At 41.1% G+C, this 16,624-nt stretch overlaps 1 protein-coding gene across 2 annotated transcripts in view; it reads left to right on the top strand.

Annotated features, from left to right (window-relative positions):
• Positions 1-12,356: 12,356 nt before the first annotated feature.
• Positions 12,357-16,624, top strand: part of GRPR (gastrin releasing peptide receptor) — a 32,697-nt gene continuing 28,429 nt past the window's right edge. For both annotated transcript variants that reach the window (XR_010385489.1, XM_026120779.2), the window contains exon 1: positions 12,357-13,349. Coding sequence is in view for 1 of the 2 variants with exons in the window: in XM_026120779.2 (XP_025976564.1) it covers positions 12,931-13,349 (419 nt within the window). In the remaining variant the exon portion in view is untranslated. The remainder of the gene's footprint in view (positions 13,350-16,624) is intronic.

Below are 16,624 nucleotides of genomic sequence, written 5' to 3'. Positions count from 1 at the left end.
GTAGATGCTCAGAAGTATCACAAGACCATTTCTGAATATCTTTCAAACCATTTATTTTTAGAAGCTGTTCACAAGAAGCACATCTCTGAATATAATATGCCTGTGGCCAGTAAGCCTCGCCTTCCTCTAAACAAGTCTTTCCTTCAACTGAAACATCAGAGCTGGTAGCCTGAAGTGAGAGTGAAATTTCACATGGGGAAGGCTACAGCACCCATATGAGGAGGTCCCACCCGGTCACAGTCTCCAGATGCTTGCTTCTAGCTCCACACTAGTGCATGTTGCCTCTCAGCTATGCTGTGTTTTCCTCATCCACCTTTTTTCTTCTTTCTCCACACAAAGGAGGAGGAAGCATGCTCTAGCAGTAGGATGGGAAGACATAGCTAGTGGAGGGAAGGGGAACTACTGAAGACAGTGCTGCCCCGATGCCTTGCATCAGGGAGCAACTGAATCCGGGTGTTACGTTGGAGAGGGTACGCACAGAACTGTAAGGTAAGATCATTTCATCTACAAGCCTGTTAGCAGCTCATCACCATACTGTGACTGCTGAATACTTTATTAAACTGAGAATGTGATTCAATATAGATGATGTGAGGTTAGCTGCCCCTGAAAGGGAGGGGTCATATCCACTTGCGCCTATATAATTTCCTCCTCTGCACCAGCACTGGCATTCATCTAATTCTTACAGTAGCCAAAAATCTCTCATTTATGTCCAGTTCCTTTCCATTATTCCTACCTCCCTTGATTTTCAAGTCCTTCTTTCCTTTGACAAATTAAAAAAAATCATTACTTTGATTTGCCTTTGAATAATTGTTCATTTGTTAATAACTCCCAACTTTTTGCTTTGTTTAGTTTTCTAATGCCCCCCCACTTTCTGAAGTTTTTAAATTTCAGAAATTCCCAAATCCCCTATTGTTTCCTGTTACCTTGTGGTCTTCATTGATTAATGGATCCCACCAGAAACAGCTGATCTTCAGTTTCTAATTTCTTTGACAGCTTTGCTGTCAGATTCACTCAATTAAATCATTACGATTTGGGACAGTCATCAAATGTTTACTTCAACTGTTCATGAACCAGTAAAATGGTAGTTTGTTGCAGGCTATATTCAAGTCAGTTAATACAAAAAATCTCAAGGGTCTGTACGTTTCCTTTGTATTATTCAGTTCAGCTTTATGTTCAAGGGACAATGTCTTAGCTTTATTCATTTGGGTCTGCATCTTCTTCCCCCTCAAGAGTAGAATGATGATTCTGGGGTCTGCAGTAAGGGCAGGGACAGCACAGCCTACACAACATGCTATAGGTGGTCTGGCATTTTTCACAAGAAATACTTTCTGACTGAAAATAGAAAACCAAATTTCCTATCAGGAAACTCTGAATAAAGTCTTTAATTTTGGATTAGTTCAACCTGAAGTACTCCATTTTCCTGAAATGTTTCATTTGGAATCAATTATAAAAAAGTTATTAAATTACACTTCACATCAGTCTTTTGCTGCATGGAGTGGTTTGAAGTCCCATTTTCTTTTGTGGAAACAGCTTTAGTTTCCAGAATGAAAATGTATTTTTTCTTCTGAATCAGTTATATGGGCCATCTTGGGAGATGCCGTAAGATCTGGCCTACAATAGAGAGTTATGACTGTTGGCTCTTAAAATAAAACTTTCACAAGGTAATGTGACAAATTGAGAATTGTGATTACTTGTTCAACTGGCTTGAAATCAAGTAATTTGGATCTGCTGGAAAACACTGATATAAAATGTTTTCGATGTATCCAAATAAAAAAAAACCTTCAGAATTTTGGTTGCACAAAAATTTATCAAGGTATTGTCCCCATTTGGGTTGAAAAGAGACTAAAGTATCCCAATTTATGATGGATACTAGGGATTTCATTCAGCAGAATAAGCACAGTTGCTATCACAAAAATCCATATTTGTCTGAAATTGCAGTTCCCTTTCATTGTCTTTCTGTCTAGCTAATTAGAAGATCTGCTAATGGTGATAGCAGACATTGACTTTTAAATTTTTTTCTAATATTCTGACTTTGTAAGCATATGTCATCTCTAGCAGTTGATGTCAACTTCACTGACGAGCAGAGCTGTGGAGCTCTTCCAAGTGTCACTGAGTTGCTGATTACATCAAACATCAACTCTGTCCTCTGAGCCCAAGGATGACTACTGATAGAACATAACCTTCCTTTCAGGTTGGATTCTGATGATGTTGGGATGCTCTTGACAGTTTTGCATTAGTTAGCACATTGGCAGAGCCCAGGGCTCACATCTTGTCTTTATAGATGAAATATGAGTTTGCGTCATAGCATGTAAGCCTTGAAAATGTCAATATGTTAATTAGCAAGAGAATGTCAAGAGCATCCAAACATCATTATGTAAAATTTAATGCAGATTTTATGTGTTCTATCGATGTTTATCTGGCAATAAGAAGCCAGCTGCAGATGACTGGATTCACAAAGCATTTAGATACCTAACTCCCACTGATTACAGTAGGACTTCCTAAATATTTTTGTGGATATGGGCCAATGGTGGTTATCTGACTTTATGTCCAGTTGTTACATTATGACAATAACTTCTATGTTTTGGTAGGACATAACTAGCTTCTCAGCATGGGACAATATAAATACTTACATTAAAAAGCACTAAAAACTAAAGACTGCCAGCCAATGCTTCAACATTGTCACAGTTTCTGCTGTCCTGCAAATAAATATATTTAAAATGTCCCAACAGCCTCAAACACTATCATGTGATAATTGCTGGCAAATGTAGATTAAAGCACTTCATGCCATACAGAACATTTCGTGTTCTTTAACGCAATTATTGCTACAATTTATAAGGGACAGTAAGTCAAGACATTTAAATGAATGACTCCTTCCTTACCTAATTCTTCACCGTTCCTTCTTGCTTGTTTACTTTTAGGTGTGTTGAGATACACGGAGCTGATATTTTCAGAGAATTATTCACAGCGTTCCAAAGTTTTTTCCTACTGAAAACAGGTCATTTAGAGCCCCTCAAATACAGGTATGTATAGTGAAAATTTTTTATTCCTATGAGTATTACGTTGTATTTCTTGTCATTTATTGTCCAGCCACTCAACCCAAACGCAAAATCCTCTGCCAGTCTTAACAGTCAGCTTTCATTGTTAGTGTCTTGAATAACTTAGAACCATCAACAGACTTTGTCCCCTCACAGCTCCAGATCCTTTTCCAGATCTCTTCCTTTTCCAGATCATTTCTGAATATGTTGACCTACACATATTGCAGGAGGGCCCCCCAGAGTGCCCCTTCTCCGTGAAGAGTGACTCCTTCCTACTCTTGGTTTCCCAGTTTTTAACTGTTATTAATCTGTAAGTGCTTGTGTTCTGAAAGCTTTCAGATAATCCAGGTACACATGGATCGTCTGATTACCCTTATCTACAACCTCATTGACCCCTAAATAAAACTGTATTAGGTTTGTCAAGTATGACTTCACTTTATGAATGCCGTGTTGATTTTTCCACAACATCTTGTGTTTCTCCAAATGGCTACTTACTTCATTTTTTATTGTAGTCTTCTAATGTGCCAAGAACAGAAGAAAGATGTCTATCTTGAAGCACCCTAGATGTCTCTCCACATTTTCTGGACATTAGTGTGATATTTGCACCATCTTTCCTCCTGCTACCCCTTGTCAGGTGTGACATTACATATTCTACCGAACTTGAATACATCAGTTCTAAAAAACAAAACAAAACTATTTCTTGGCACAAAATCCAAAATTCGTAGGAAGTGCTTTAAGAGACTAGACTCCACTGGTACGTGGTTTTGCTTTTCAGAAAACTCCATTCATCCCTTGCTTCTCAAACACACTAAGCTGTGCTCTCACACCTTTAAGTTCAGCCAGATCAGGTGGAGTTAAGCAACAAGGATGGAGCCAGTCAGGGACCTGGTCTGCTGTTATCCAACACCACTAAGATGGAACCTACAAATGGGTGGTGGAGGTAAAGGAAAACAACCTACCACTTGAACTTGGAGATAAGTTGAACTGAGACAGGAGAGGAAGCTCTATCCAGCCTCTGTCTGTTCCTCACATTGTTGTAGGAGGATCCTCCAAATCAGGGTACCCATCAACTCAGTGCAACAGGGCACTTTACTGGCACCTCAATTTCCCATTTCTCTGTGTCCTTCCAAGAGCATAGTGACATCCCCTTGGTCATTTCTCTGCCCCAGAGGCCTCTCAAATGCTCACACGGGATGCTTTCCAAACATTTTCACAGCTGACTTCCCATCCTTCTTGCACTGTCTTTATTTATGACCTTGCTAAAGCTTTATTTGTCCTCCAGTGTTTGCTAACTGTTCTCTGCCAGCTTATCTCTCCTACAGACATGCTGACTGCAAGAAAGGGACAGTCTTTAATTATCCATTCGTGCAGTCTCCCCCACGCAAGGAGTCTTCTCATGCTACTTGGAGTCAGTCGATATTTGGGTTCCTGTTTTGGCTGGGTGGTAAAAGTAGTCCCTGTGATTATCACCCAGCCCTGTTTTCCAGGGCCTGCTGCTCCATGACAAAATTTCTATCTTGCAAGGTGCTATGCTCTGAAGCAGGGGGAGTGATATATCCATATCCTACCACCTCTAGCAAGGGGACAGGCAAGCCTACATGCAGAAGACTTAAAAGACAGCTCTGCTGAGCTCTGCAGATACAGCAGGAGAGTGCCAGTCCCTCAGATTTGCAGTAATGCTTGCCCTTCGCTGCACAATCACTTCTCATTTACAGAAAGGGAACCTGAGACTGACTTTATCCACATGCATGTGCCCCTAGTTGCTCATGTGAAGGAGCAAGACATATAGCGTTTATCTTAATGCAAAGCAGATGTCATATCTGAGTGCTGCTCAGCAAAGAGAATATCTCACCCATGTCCTCTAGTGGCCGTACACACACATTGGCCAACAAGGGTGGCAAAGAAGGTGTCTGAGATGCATGGGCATTAGGATCCTCTCAGGAGAAAGGTAAATACTCACTTCCATGCTTTGAACCTTGATGACAGAAATGAAGTAGGTACAGTTCCTCACACTTAGTTCTTCATGGGCTCTCCTCAGATGAGCATGACTAAATCATAACAGGACTTCCTCGAGTAAAACTGCTGCCCTCAGTGTTTCTGTAAGTAAGGGCTTGCATTTTTTTCCACATGAAGCCACTGTGCCACACTACACGGATGTGGGTCTATGCTGATAGGTGTGAGGCTGATGCTGGGATTCAGCTGGGGGCTTAATCCAGAGTACTAGGGGCTAGAGCAGACTACGCCCTCTTACACACCTGCAGTTCAGAAACCACTTGTCACAACTGCAACTGTTCTCAGTTTTAACTTAAGAGGGAAATCATTGCCGTTATTTGAGATTTATTCTGCTTCTGATATAAAAGAAGATAGTAGAAAGCAAACTGGATACTAGAGAAAAATTAGTTTGTTCAGAATTATTGTTATTGAATGCCTCTGCTACATTATATGATTTGCTTTATCAAACATCCCTCAAATACAATACAAAAATGGTAAATAATAATATTACATCACTGTGTTTCTCCAGTGCATTTCTTTGTGATTTTTGCCAGGTAGTTTTGTAATCATTTATTTAAAAAAAAAAGTTTGAACAGCCTTGGTGACAATGATTTTTACATGATTTTTTTCTTAAAATATGTATTTGACACAATGATGTTTCATTTGTCCTCCTCTTATAGACTACCACTTTTATTATTATTAAAAATGATAATGCCATTTTTGTCTGCCTTTTGTGTTAGCTGGGAAATTGTCCTGTCGCATGATGACTAAGATGAGAAAAAAAAGTACATCTTCTGCACATCTTTCATTGTGAAAGTGAAGGAATAACATGCATTCAGTAATCACTAGTTGCACCAGCTGCTTGTCAGTGACAACACTGGAAGAAAAGGCGTTCCAGCCCTGAGGGCCCACAGGAGGGCCTCAGGATGTGGCAGGGAAGGGAGCGAATTGGAATTGAAACTCTCAGTAGCACTCAGCCCTGGGGAAGGCTCTACAAAGGCTGGTAGATCCTGAATGCTGCTCCTGATCCTGGGACCAGGAAGGCAGAGTTATTCTTCATAAATCAGCACCTGTAGACTGCTGTAAACTGATATGGCTAAGGGCTGATGCTCACAATTTGAGGTTTCAACGAGGATGTTATGGCCTTTGGCATTCCTAGCTGGCCCTACTGAATTATTATCTAAATAAACATGCAGCTTGACCCTACCCAGCTTTCATCTACCCAAGTAAAATCTTTTAAATGGGTGCTGAGGTAATCCCTAATGGTGCCAGTTGAGTTCAGAGCTCTATGGCAGTAGGTCCTTAAAAAAGTCTTATTAGGGTGGGGTTGTAGCCTTGAAGTTGGTGTTACAGCCCTGAGGCTACCCATTTTGCAGCACATATGCTGTCTGATGCTCTGCTTTCTCTCTCTGGCTGTCTCTCCAGGGAAATAATTCCATGTTCTAGCCAAATGCCAGCAACTGTCAGGGAAGTGCTGGTTCTGCTCAAAGCCAGGAGCAGGAGACGTACCTCTCCCAGTAACTTTTGACTGAAGTGCCTGGCCTTAATGTGCCTTCCAAGGAGAATCAAAAAGCTGAGAATGGGATCAGTCAGCCTGGGGATGTCCCCTTCTTTTGCTTTCTGATGCTGCTGCACCTACTCTTCTTTTACCCAAGCTCTGTTTTTGCTTTTACCATGGAAAAGAGACTTCAAATGTCTTCTTTTCAGCTCTAGCTCAGACTTTTAGATTGGCTTCCTCTCCTTCCACTCTACTGAAATGTCTTGCATCAAAGTCTCTAATTATTTCTTTTTAGCCTAATCTAGCCTAAACTATGCACTATCCTAACCCTTATTAGCCAGTTGGTTACTTATGATGATATGCTTGATCATACACTTATCCTGAAGCCTTGTCTTCCCCTGGTTTCCTCAACTGCCCTCTCCTATCTTCTCTTTCTCTTCTGCAGGACCTTTGACAGATTGTTTTCATCTCAGCTGAGCTCTTTGTGGGGTTTCAGAGTGCTCCCCACTTCGTATCCATCTTTTTTGCCCCTTCAAGCTGTCCACAACCACAGACTCATCTCTTATGTCTATGTGGATGACTCACAAATCTCTCTGACTTTGATTTGCCTCCTTCTGTCAGAACAGGGGTCTTGTCCCACAGTGTTTCCTTGGGAATGATCAGTTGCCAGCAGAAGCTTAGCATGGTTAATAGAGCGATCTTAATGTTTTCTCTGCACAAAAATCTCTCTGCTGACACCTTTCCTGATTGCTTAGCACTAAAGCCTGTTTTCTATTTGTACTTCTTTCTGCATCCTCATGGCTATCTGTCTTCCAGTGGTTTCTTTGCTTTTGTTTGTTTGTTTGTCTTTGTATGAAATGACCAGGATGTGTTTTTTCCTATCCTTTTTATAGCTAAAGTCTTTTGCCCAAACTCTCACTAACTCATTCTTGCCTCCTACAGCATTCTTTTCTCTGGTCTTGAAATATGCAATCTTGCCTCTCCAATAGGTTCAAAAGGCCACTGCCAAGGTCCTTTTCCTTGCTAATGGCTCACACAAGCACTCACTGTGCACCTTTTCCTGATGTCCCCTCCTCAAGAGCACCTCTCTTCATTCTCAGGTCCCTTCTCATCCAACATTTACCAGTCAAAGGCTGGTTCCTTCTTCCCCCTGGCCCACAAGACAGCCTTCATCTCTCACGTACTACATTTTCAGATGACGTTATGCTTTTGCCTGGGTTACTCTCAAGCCTGGCAGGAGACCCCTGTAAATATCTGCATGCTCCCTCCTTCAAATCCTTCCTTCTCTGTGAGCAAGTGTCCTACAGTAGGAAAGGAAGGTGTTATCCTTTTCAGGCATCCCTTCCAGCTGTGTCAGTTTTTGATGACTTTGTGTCATGTGTTAGTTTTGATGAGATGCTGGGAGTGAGTATAGGATTTATGAGTTCAGTAGCAGGAGTTGTCTAATTTAGGATGGATAAGCTGGTTTCAAAGGCACAGTGAGAGTGCTTCACATTCTGTGGCCTGTGTCTTCATTTGCAACACAGGCTATACATCAGCATGGCTGCTTGATCAAGGACCAAACCCGACAATGCTTCATTCTGTTTCTACACATGCAAGAAACTAGCACGGGGTAGCTACTCAGGGGATTTTTAAACCATGGGTTATATTCAGTTCCCTCCCCAGCCCCTCTGACCTCTAGTTATGCAGATATGAGCCCAGATCACAGCTCAAAAAAATTGTTTTAATGTAAATAACTGTCTGTGAAGCTGTGCTGTAAACCAGATCTCTGGAATGTCTGGGTTAGAAAACAACTCTTTTGTGAACAGTTATTATGAACTTAGGTGACTGAAACAGAGTGGCAAACTGAGATGTGGAGCATGACATGAGCTGGTATGTGTGACAGTAATAATAATAAAGAATTTGCTTGATCACATCATAGGCAGGATGTTTTCCATCACTTTGTTCCCTCTGGGAAATGAAGTCTAGTTTGCAGAAGGAGAATATCTGGTAAAGCAGCAGATGTTAAATTCCACAGGATCAGCAGGGATTATTCCCTGATCATTGGCTCCTAGCCCGTGTAATACAGTTACAGGAAATAGCTGGGACCTAAGCATAAGGATTTCCCTTCTGACACTTGACTTTGGTACAAAGTTTATCCATCTCCTCCGAAGTGATATGTAAGAAGCCACTACAAAGGAAAGTCATACTGTAGCAAGATAGCAAACACAACATGCTTGGCAAGAAGAGCCTTGTTCTTGGGGTGACAGTCCCCATCTGAGCTCCTCCTGCCGATGCAGAGCCACATTGTGTGGAGGCCACTGAGCGGGCCACCGGCCCTGGAGCACCAGCGTGCCCCTGCCCTCTGCCTGCCTTGGCCAGCCAGTAAGTCTGTAGATGGCCACAACGGAATCCTCCAACTCAGGGCACCGAAGCATTTCCCATGGGACTTCCCAGGGGCTTTGCTTGGCCTGTGTCTCTGATGTGATCTGGGTTTCTCAGCCAGTTGGGAGGGATTCCACATCTTAATTTCTAGGGGAAAATTTCCCCCAATCTTGAGACTCAGGCAGCAGGTTAGTGCTGTTTCACCTCAGAAGGAGTTGTGAAAATCCTGATTGGACTAGATTTTCCAAAGAGGCCCATTCAAGTATGAAGAATAAATGATCAGCCTCCTGCTAAAGGTGTCGGTACACTGGGTGTTTGGACTCTCTGAAAATCTGCCTGTAGCTGTCACTGTGGCAGCTGCAGCTTGCTGAGCTCCTTTGAAAAGCCAGTCCTCATGTACTTTTCTCAATGCAAATTGCATTTGTTTGAAACTCAGGCTCCTTTTCTTTGGGGTGAGCTCATGAGCAAAGTAGGAGCCTAAAATTCATTACCTTTCAAATACCTTTTAACTGCTTTTGAAAATGTTACCCTTTGAGCTCTTTTATGAATCTCCCCCGTTGTGTGCAATTAAGGAGTAAGATTGTCTCTTTTCAGCTATCATTTAGAGCTAGGTAAAGGTTGAGAGCTTAAAAAACATCTATTGAAAGTATCTGTGGAATCTCTCATTCTCCAACAGAAAAACATTATAATGCAGGACCAGGCTTTGGAGACCTGTATTATTCTATTCATGACTCTGCCAACAGCCTATTAGGTAACTTTGTGCCAGTCACTTCTATTTTTTGTGCATGAATGTTCCTCCATTGGTAAAATCTGGGTAATGATGCTTACCTTCTTTGGAAAGAGCTTGGGAGCTTGAAATGAAAACCATAGCTGAGGTGCCTATGCTCATACAAATGCCCAAACTTTTTGCCTGCTCATGGAATATAAACACTAGAGAAAGAGAGCGATGTGATGAAAAAAGCACACAATTTATATTAAACAAAACTTCTCATATGCAACTTATGACACGACAAAACATCTCTGGGGAACATCTTCAGTATTTCTAAGTCACTTCTGTGGAACATTCATAGGCTAGGTAACTGTGAATAAAACATGTGTCCTGTATGTTAGTATTAGTTATGCACTCTGGAACCCCCAAACAGTCTATGAAGTCTGACAAAAAAAATGGTTTTTTTTGTAACATAAACTAAGTTCTAAGCTTCACAGGATCTGATTTTTCCTTTTCTGCATTTGTCTCTTCAATTTCCCATTCTCTGTGGCCAAAAGAGGCTGTCTTGAAACCTTAAGCCTGGGTTTGTCAAAAACAAAAATAGAAATGTAGCTTTAGACTTGAAATGCTTCCTGGAACTAAATATCTACCTTGCAATGATTAAGCTGAAGTGAATCCTCCCAGAGATCATGCAAGCCCCTTCCATCACTGCCTACACCCACCTGCAAAGAAGAGAACTTTCTTTTCCGTGCTTTGTTCATCCCACGTAGTTTGCTGTGTAACAGTATGAAAGATTTCAGAGTAGAACAGTTTAAACTGTGGTAAATTATGACTTAGTGGCTATATTGGAGGGTTTTTGGCTATCAAACCATTCGGTTGTTCGGTTTGAAAAATAAGGGCTTTTGATGAGAGCTGGAACTGTTATAGCTCGGACTGATGGGCTTCTGAAACAAAGTCCCAGAGTCATTCAGGCTGGATGCTGACCAGTCCAACCTCCATCAGGGGGTGACTAGTCCAACCTACTGCTCCGAGCAGGGTCACCGCTGACCACTGACTAGGCCACTCAGGACAGAGTCAAGATGGATGGGGCACCGTTGGGATGACACTGAGCGGCTGCTCCTGCTTCTTTCTCTCCCTTCCAGCAACATCCTTTCAACTTCACCACAAAGCTGGGAAAGCAAAGAGGGGAAAGTGGACAGCCCCATGCAGCGCAGCCCCTCCGACCAGACTCGTAACTATTTTGGGAGAGCTGCTGGGAGACGTGTCCCACCACTACATGTGGCCGGGCAGCTTTGGTGGCTCCCAGGCATCTCTGTGTGCATACAACACGTCCTGCTGTGCCAAACACCATGCTGCCTCTGCCTGGGCTCTCTCCAGCTTGGCAGCTTTGCACGCATCTGGCCCGGACCCACTGGAGCTCTTCTACTTGTGCACACTGATCAGACTATGCATAGTAGCTCTGTGTCCTCTTCTTTCACTGATGGCAACCTCAGGCCTTTTTTTTTTAAAGCAGGTTTTTGTCTGAAAGAATACCAGAAAATCTGACTTCTCTTCTGTTCCCTTGAGCTCTCAACACAGCACTCTCTTGGATATTTGATTTGAAATATCTAAGTATCCTTACTTAAAGTTAAGGGTACACATAAGTCCTTTGTTGACTTAGAGCGAACAGCAGCAAAGCAGCTGAAAACACTGACCTGGGTCACAGGAATGAGGCAGAAAAACAGCTACTAATGGCTTTCTCTGAGTCCTGTTCCGGGACACAGCTCCCAAGAATCTGGTATTTTCCAGATCATATTCTGAAATGTTTCCTTTATCAAGTAACTGGTGATCATGCTTTTATTGTCTAAGATCTGATTTGAATCACCTTCCCTCTCACTTCCAAAGAATTGTAGCAGTTGGTAAAACATTCTTTTGCCTGCAAAAATGTTGCAAGGGCAAACGTAAATTGCAGCTTCATTTAATTCAGCAGTCTGGTTTTGGAATTAACTGTATTTCTCCACAGCCCAGAAAGTCCTTGTACATAATCATAAATAGTCTATCTGTTATAAAGCAGTAAGATATCAGTCATAGTTATATTTTAATTAAGCTATAAGAAAGAACATTTTCAAATTACACTATAAACTAGGTATTTTTTTCTTTGTTTCATCTAAATGTGCATTACCTATAGATGTCAATATGACAGGTACCTCATAAATAGAAATGACCACATTGAACAGTAAACTTTATTCCTTACTTTTGTTACGTCCAAATTAAAACAACATTAACAAAAAAATGTGCAGTGTTCAGGCTTCCCTGGTTAACTGCTGTTGCATAAGGCCAATACTCATTTACCTACCTTAACTATAATGTTGATTTTATCTTAATTGGCCTTATTCAGTTCATTTGCCCTGGAGGATGAATTTGGCTTTGTGTCATTATTCTCTTTCATTGAAGCAATTGAATACTGAAGTGCAAACAAAGTATGTGTGCTCTCATTTAAGAAGGTGTGATTGCTTCTGTAATGGTGTTATTTGCAGTATGAAATAAACAAAGCTTTCAAAGCTTTTTTTTTGGGGGGGGGGCAAGACTGTGAACCTCATCTCACAAGGTATAAATGAGTAAATTCTTTTCATCTAAAGAGTTAACAGCAATTTTTTATATATATATGTATTCAGGCAGTGATTAAATTGTCCAGTAGGTGGCTGGCATTCTCCGGCACTAGCCTGCAGCTTCCATAGAATTACTGTAATCGTTTAAGCAAGCTTGCTGTCATCATGTGAAGCAGGGGAAGAATTGACGTCCAGAAGATCCTGCCTATAGGATCCGAGTTGTCAAAGGAGCTGTTCTTTTTCTTCACTTTAAATCCAGCTGGCAAATGCAGGTGCTAAAACCTGGAAGAGATTGGGACTGCAGCATGAATGACAGCAACTATCAAAAGTTCTTGCTTTTTGTAATTCCTTTATTTTAGACTCAATTCTGCTCGGCAGAACTGAAGCTGGGAATTTAACTAGTTTTGCTTTTGAAAATGCCTCCCACTTATTGGTCTTCGAATTTGACAGATGGCCTTTTAGAACTGAGGAATACCTAGCAGCAAAACAAGTCAATGAGAAAAAGGCAAGTTTCAGGATTCAAAGTATGCTAAAAAATCTTCTCTCTTAAACTTATGGAAACACTACTGATGAACAATGTGTTGTTGCTTTTTGTTTTGTTTATTTTCAAGATGTATCATGAAGTGGTATGACTTTTAAACTCCAGACTGTTTAAAGCAGCCAAGCAGCAGCAAAATTAAAGCAAGAGATTTTATACGAGGATTGTCAAAGAAAACTATCTTCAGAGAAGAATAAAGTGGGACAATGGCATCTGGAGAGTGCCTCCTGCTAGACCTGGAAATGGATAACTTCATTCTCTACAACATCTCTGTCAACCAGAGTGCAAATCTCTCCATCCTGAGTGATGACTGGTTCTACCCAGCGTTCCTGTATGCCATCCCCACCATTTATGGGATCATCATTTTGATAGGCCTTATCGGCAATATTACTTTGATTAAGATCTTCTGTACTGTGAAATCCATGAGAAATGTCCCTAATTTGTTCATCTCCAGTTTGGCTTTAGGAGACCTGCTGCTCTTAGTGACTTGTGTGCCTGTGGATGCCAGCAGGTACCTTGCTGATGAATGGCTGTTTGGCAGAATTGGATGTAAACTTATTCCCTTCATACAACTCACTTCTGTAGGGGTGTCAGTCTTTACTCTCACTGCTCTCTCAGCTGACAGGTAAGCTTTCTGCTGTAGTCTTGCAAAGAAGTCTGGATATTTACAGATCCATAAAATGCACAATTATGAATGCATATTTTCAGGTAACAGCTAAAATGCTTGTAGGTGGCTTTTTTAACCTAATGAAGAAAAAGAGCAATGTTAGTTTATTTCCGGTGTTTCTGAACACAAAACTCAAGGAGGTAGGCTGAATGCAGGATACTTTTTCTAGACTAAACTAAATGCTTGTACGGTTTAGCTAATAGTCTAGTTTAATTAAAAGAAAAACAAAAACAGACCAAGTTAAAGCCCAGAGAGAGAAAAGAGCCATTAAAGAAGGCTGCTCTGTTAAAAGATAGCATTTTCAAATTTGCCAGAAAGATAATTGATCTATATTTCATGAAGTGTGCAGGCACTGGAGGAACAATTTAAAGTGCAGTTAAAATCACTTCTTTATAGTGTCTTGCTTTCTTGAGGCTAATTACATGTAAGGCAGCAGTTTATGAAATACGCTCAAAATATTCAAATGAGAGTGCCTGAAGTCAGGCATCTCAATCCACATTAGTCAGTATATTTTCCCTGATTAAATGATTTGCCCCTTATCCAATCAAAACTGATCTGTGCTGTTGGTTCAGCAACTTTTTCTTCCAATAATATTTGGTAAAAATAACATGCAAAAGCTATGCTATTTTAGAATATATAAAAAAGGATTGACTTTTACAGACAATGTACTTCTAATAGTTGAGCACTATTGTAGATTTCTGTGAGGATTTTGAAATCAACCTCAAAGCATTCAGATTTCAATGTCAAAAGACATTTGAATTTAAATGTTACTTTGAAGGATGCAGCCTACGCTCTTGAAAAGATTTTAGGTATTTATTGGACTGTTTGCTTTTATAGAAACATCTATCCAGATCAGAGAGGCCAAGATACCTTGTTCACAATTTTGGTGCTTCCGAAAGAGATTAAGGAATAATATGTCAACATGTTAAAGTTATGAAATCTCACAGGAGTGCCAAGATTTCTGATGAGAAAAGCTCTTTCAGTTTTGTCCTGCTCAAAAAGACACAGGGACTGTATTTCTTGGTCATGAGGAAATGGAAATAGGCTGTTTTAGGTAGCCCCTTGCATGCCACTCTGTTTCCCTCCTCCCAACCTACCATTTTAAAACATGAAATTATTTCCATTCAGTTTTAAAGGAAGTTCATATATGTATTGCAATAAATGGCATGTGGCTTCAATGAAAGCAGATCACTCCATAGTGCTTCAGAGACAGGGAGAATGATCGCTATGTTTTGTAGCCACATTGGTTCAACTCCTCTGTTCAAGCATACATATAAAAATAGCACTGTCTGTCCCAATAGCAGATGACAAACGTGCCTATGTGCAGATAGCAGTCTTCAGGCAATTTGCTGTAAAAGGGATGGAAAACTATACAAATTTTCTAGGAAAGGATCACCTACACTTTCACTCTTGAGTTTCATGTAACAGGTGGAACACTGCCTATTCTGAAAAAAATGTTAGGAAAATAATAAATATTGCTCTAGGAAATTGGTCTTTCCAAAGCTGTAATGTAAGTTGTTTTAAAAATGTCAGCAAAAGAAAAATTCATCAAAAAGAAGAAGATTATATTGAAACGATTTGTTGCTATCTGATCATGTGCTACACAAAGTAAACACTGCAAATGCTTTTACTGAGCAGCACATCAACAGCAGTTATTGTCTGAAGTGGGTGAACAGAACAGAAAACTGCAGCTGTAGAAAACTTGTTTTCTGATGACTTGAAATTCTCAACTTCAGCTTTATCTGAACCCTGTTAACCATCACACTGCACCAGCAGTGAAGTGTTGCAACACATTGAAGTGTGACTTGGCTATAAGGGAGACAGGCACGCATATGGGGGGAAGAGTCCCATTTTTAAGGGACCATCTTGCCCTCTTCTAAGGTATCTGTTGCCTACTATTGAAGGAGATAATAATGCAACTTCTACCATCTTCAGGTCTATGAAGCTTAAATGCTGTGCATTGAACTAGAAATGGGCCTTATCTGCTATGTTTACTGAGTTTTCTATTTTGGTATATTATCAGCAGTGGTGGGATAGTTTTGTCACAAAAATATATGGCCTACATTTTGTCAGCTCACAGCCTATTAGTCTATCTTCATTTCCTCAAAAACGTCATCCTGAACTCTAGGACCCAGTATAAATCATGTCAGAATCATTAAGAAAATAAGCTTAAAATGTACAGGGAAAGCTTCCCAAACATGAGTTGAATATAATAGTGCTGTGATGCCTTCCTGAGTCTGCAGACAGGACTTACAGCCCAATACTCTGCTGGGGACAGGCTCTGCCACCTACTGCATGGAGAGATACTACACTTGCACCTGAGATGATTTCATTTCTGGGTTGAAATATACTGTTATACCAAGGACAGGAAGCAGCACACTCTGAAGGAGCTTCCCAGCCAGCCCTCCATCACCCCAGAGCCCTATGGAAATGCTTGCCAAAGCCAGTGTGCTTTGCAGCATGGCCAGGGTAATGTGAGGAGCCAGGAGCCTGGCAGGTGACACTGCTCAGGCACAGCTTATCTCACTTGGCTTTTGCAGTCTGAACTGAGAGCTACTCCAAGCTAGTCAGTAAGGTGCCTTCTGGCCCATGAAAAGAAACTCCTCCAGAGGAGCTGGGGTAAATCACTGTGTCAGGGTCCCTATCTCTCTCCTTGGGTACAGAGGTAGCCTTGCTGTTTAACATAAATTAGATGTGTGTTTTTGAGATGGCTAATGTTGAGTGATGTCAGCCCTATCTGACATGCTCTCATGAGGCACCTGAATGATCCTGTTCTCAAAAATTGACACAATGGACCCTGGAGAGAATAACCTCCTACCCAATGTGGTCTGAACTGCACCTCATGGCATTGGCTTCGTGGAAAGGGACCACAGGCCTTGTGTCCATCATTCATAATTCTGCAAAGAAACAACCTCATTTCCAGTCAGCTTCCATTAACAAAAGAAAGTGAGAAAAACAGCATTACTAAAGATATCATAGTGATGCCTGGAAAGACCTGGCATCTTTGGAATGAGAGCTCTACCATGTGAAGGAAAGCACTGGAGTGTTCTTCCCAGATAGATTCCCATCCAAACACAAGATGAAAGGTGGTGGATGATGAGCAGATACAGTGCATGAGGGAGCAGTGAGACAAGTAGGCTACATGTTATGATAGCGATACAAATCATCGTCGTTGCTTCAGATCGCCTTCTAAGGACTAGTCCCAGTCTTAGTATATGTTGCACAGCCCACAT

This window comes from Dromaius novaehollandiae, chromosome 1, assembly GCF_036370855.1.
Source record: "Dromaius novaehollandiae isolate bDroNov1 chromosome 1, bDroNov1.hap1, whole genome shotgun sequence".
NCBI classification, from domain to species: domain Eukaryota; kingdom Metazoa; phylum Chordata; class Aves; order Casuariiformes; family Dromaiidae; genus Dromaius; species Dromaius novaehollandiae.
Note: the sequence above shows the minus strand (reverse complement) of the source record. Positions and strands in the feature narration are given on the sequence as shown.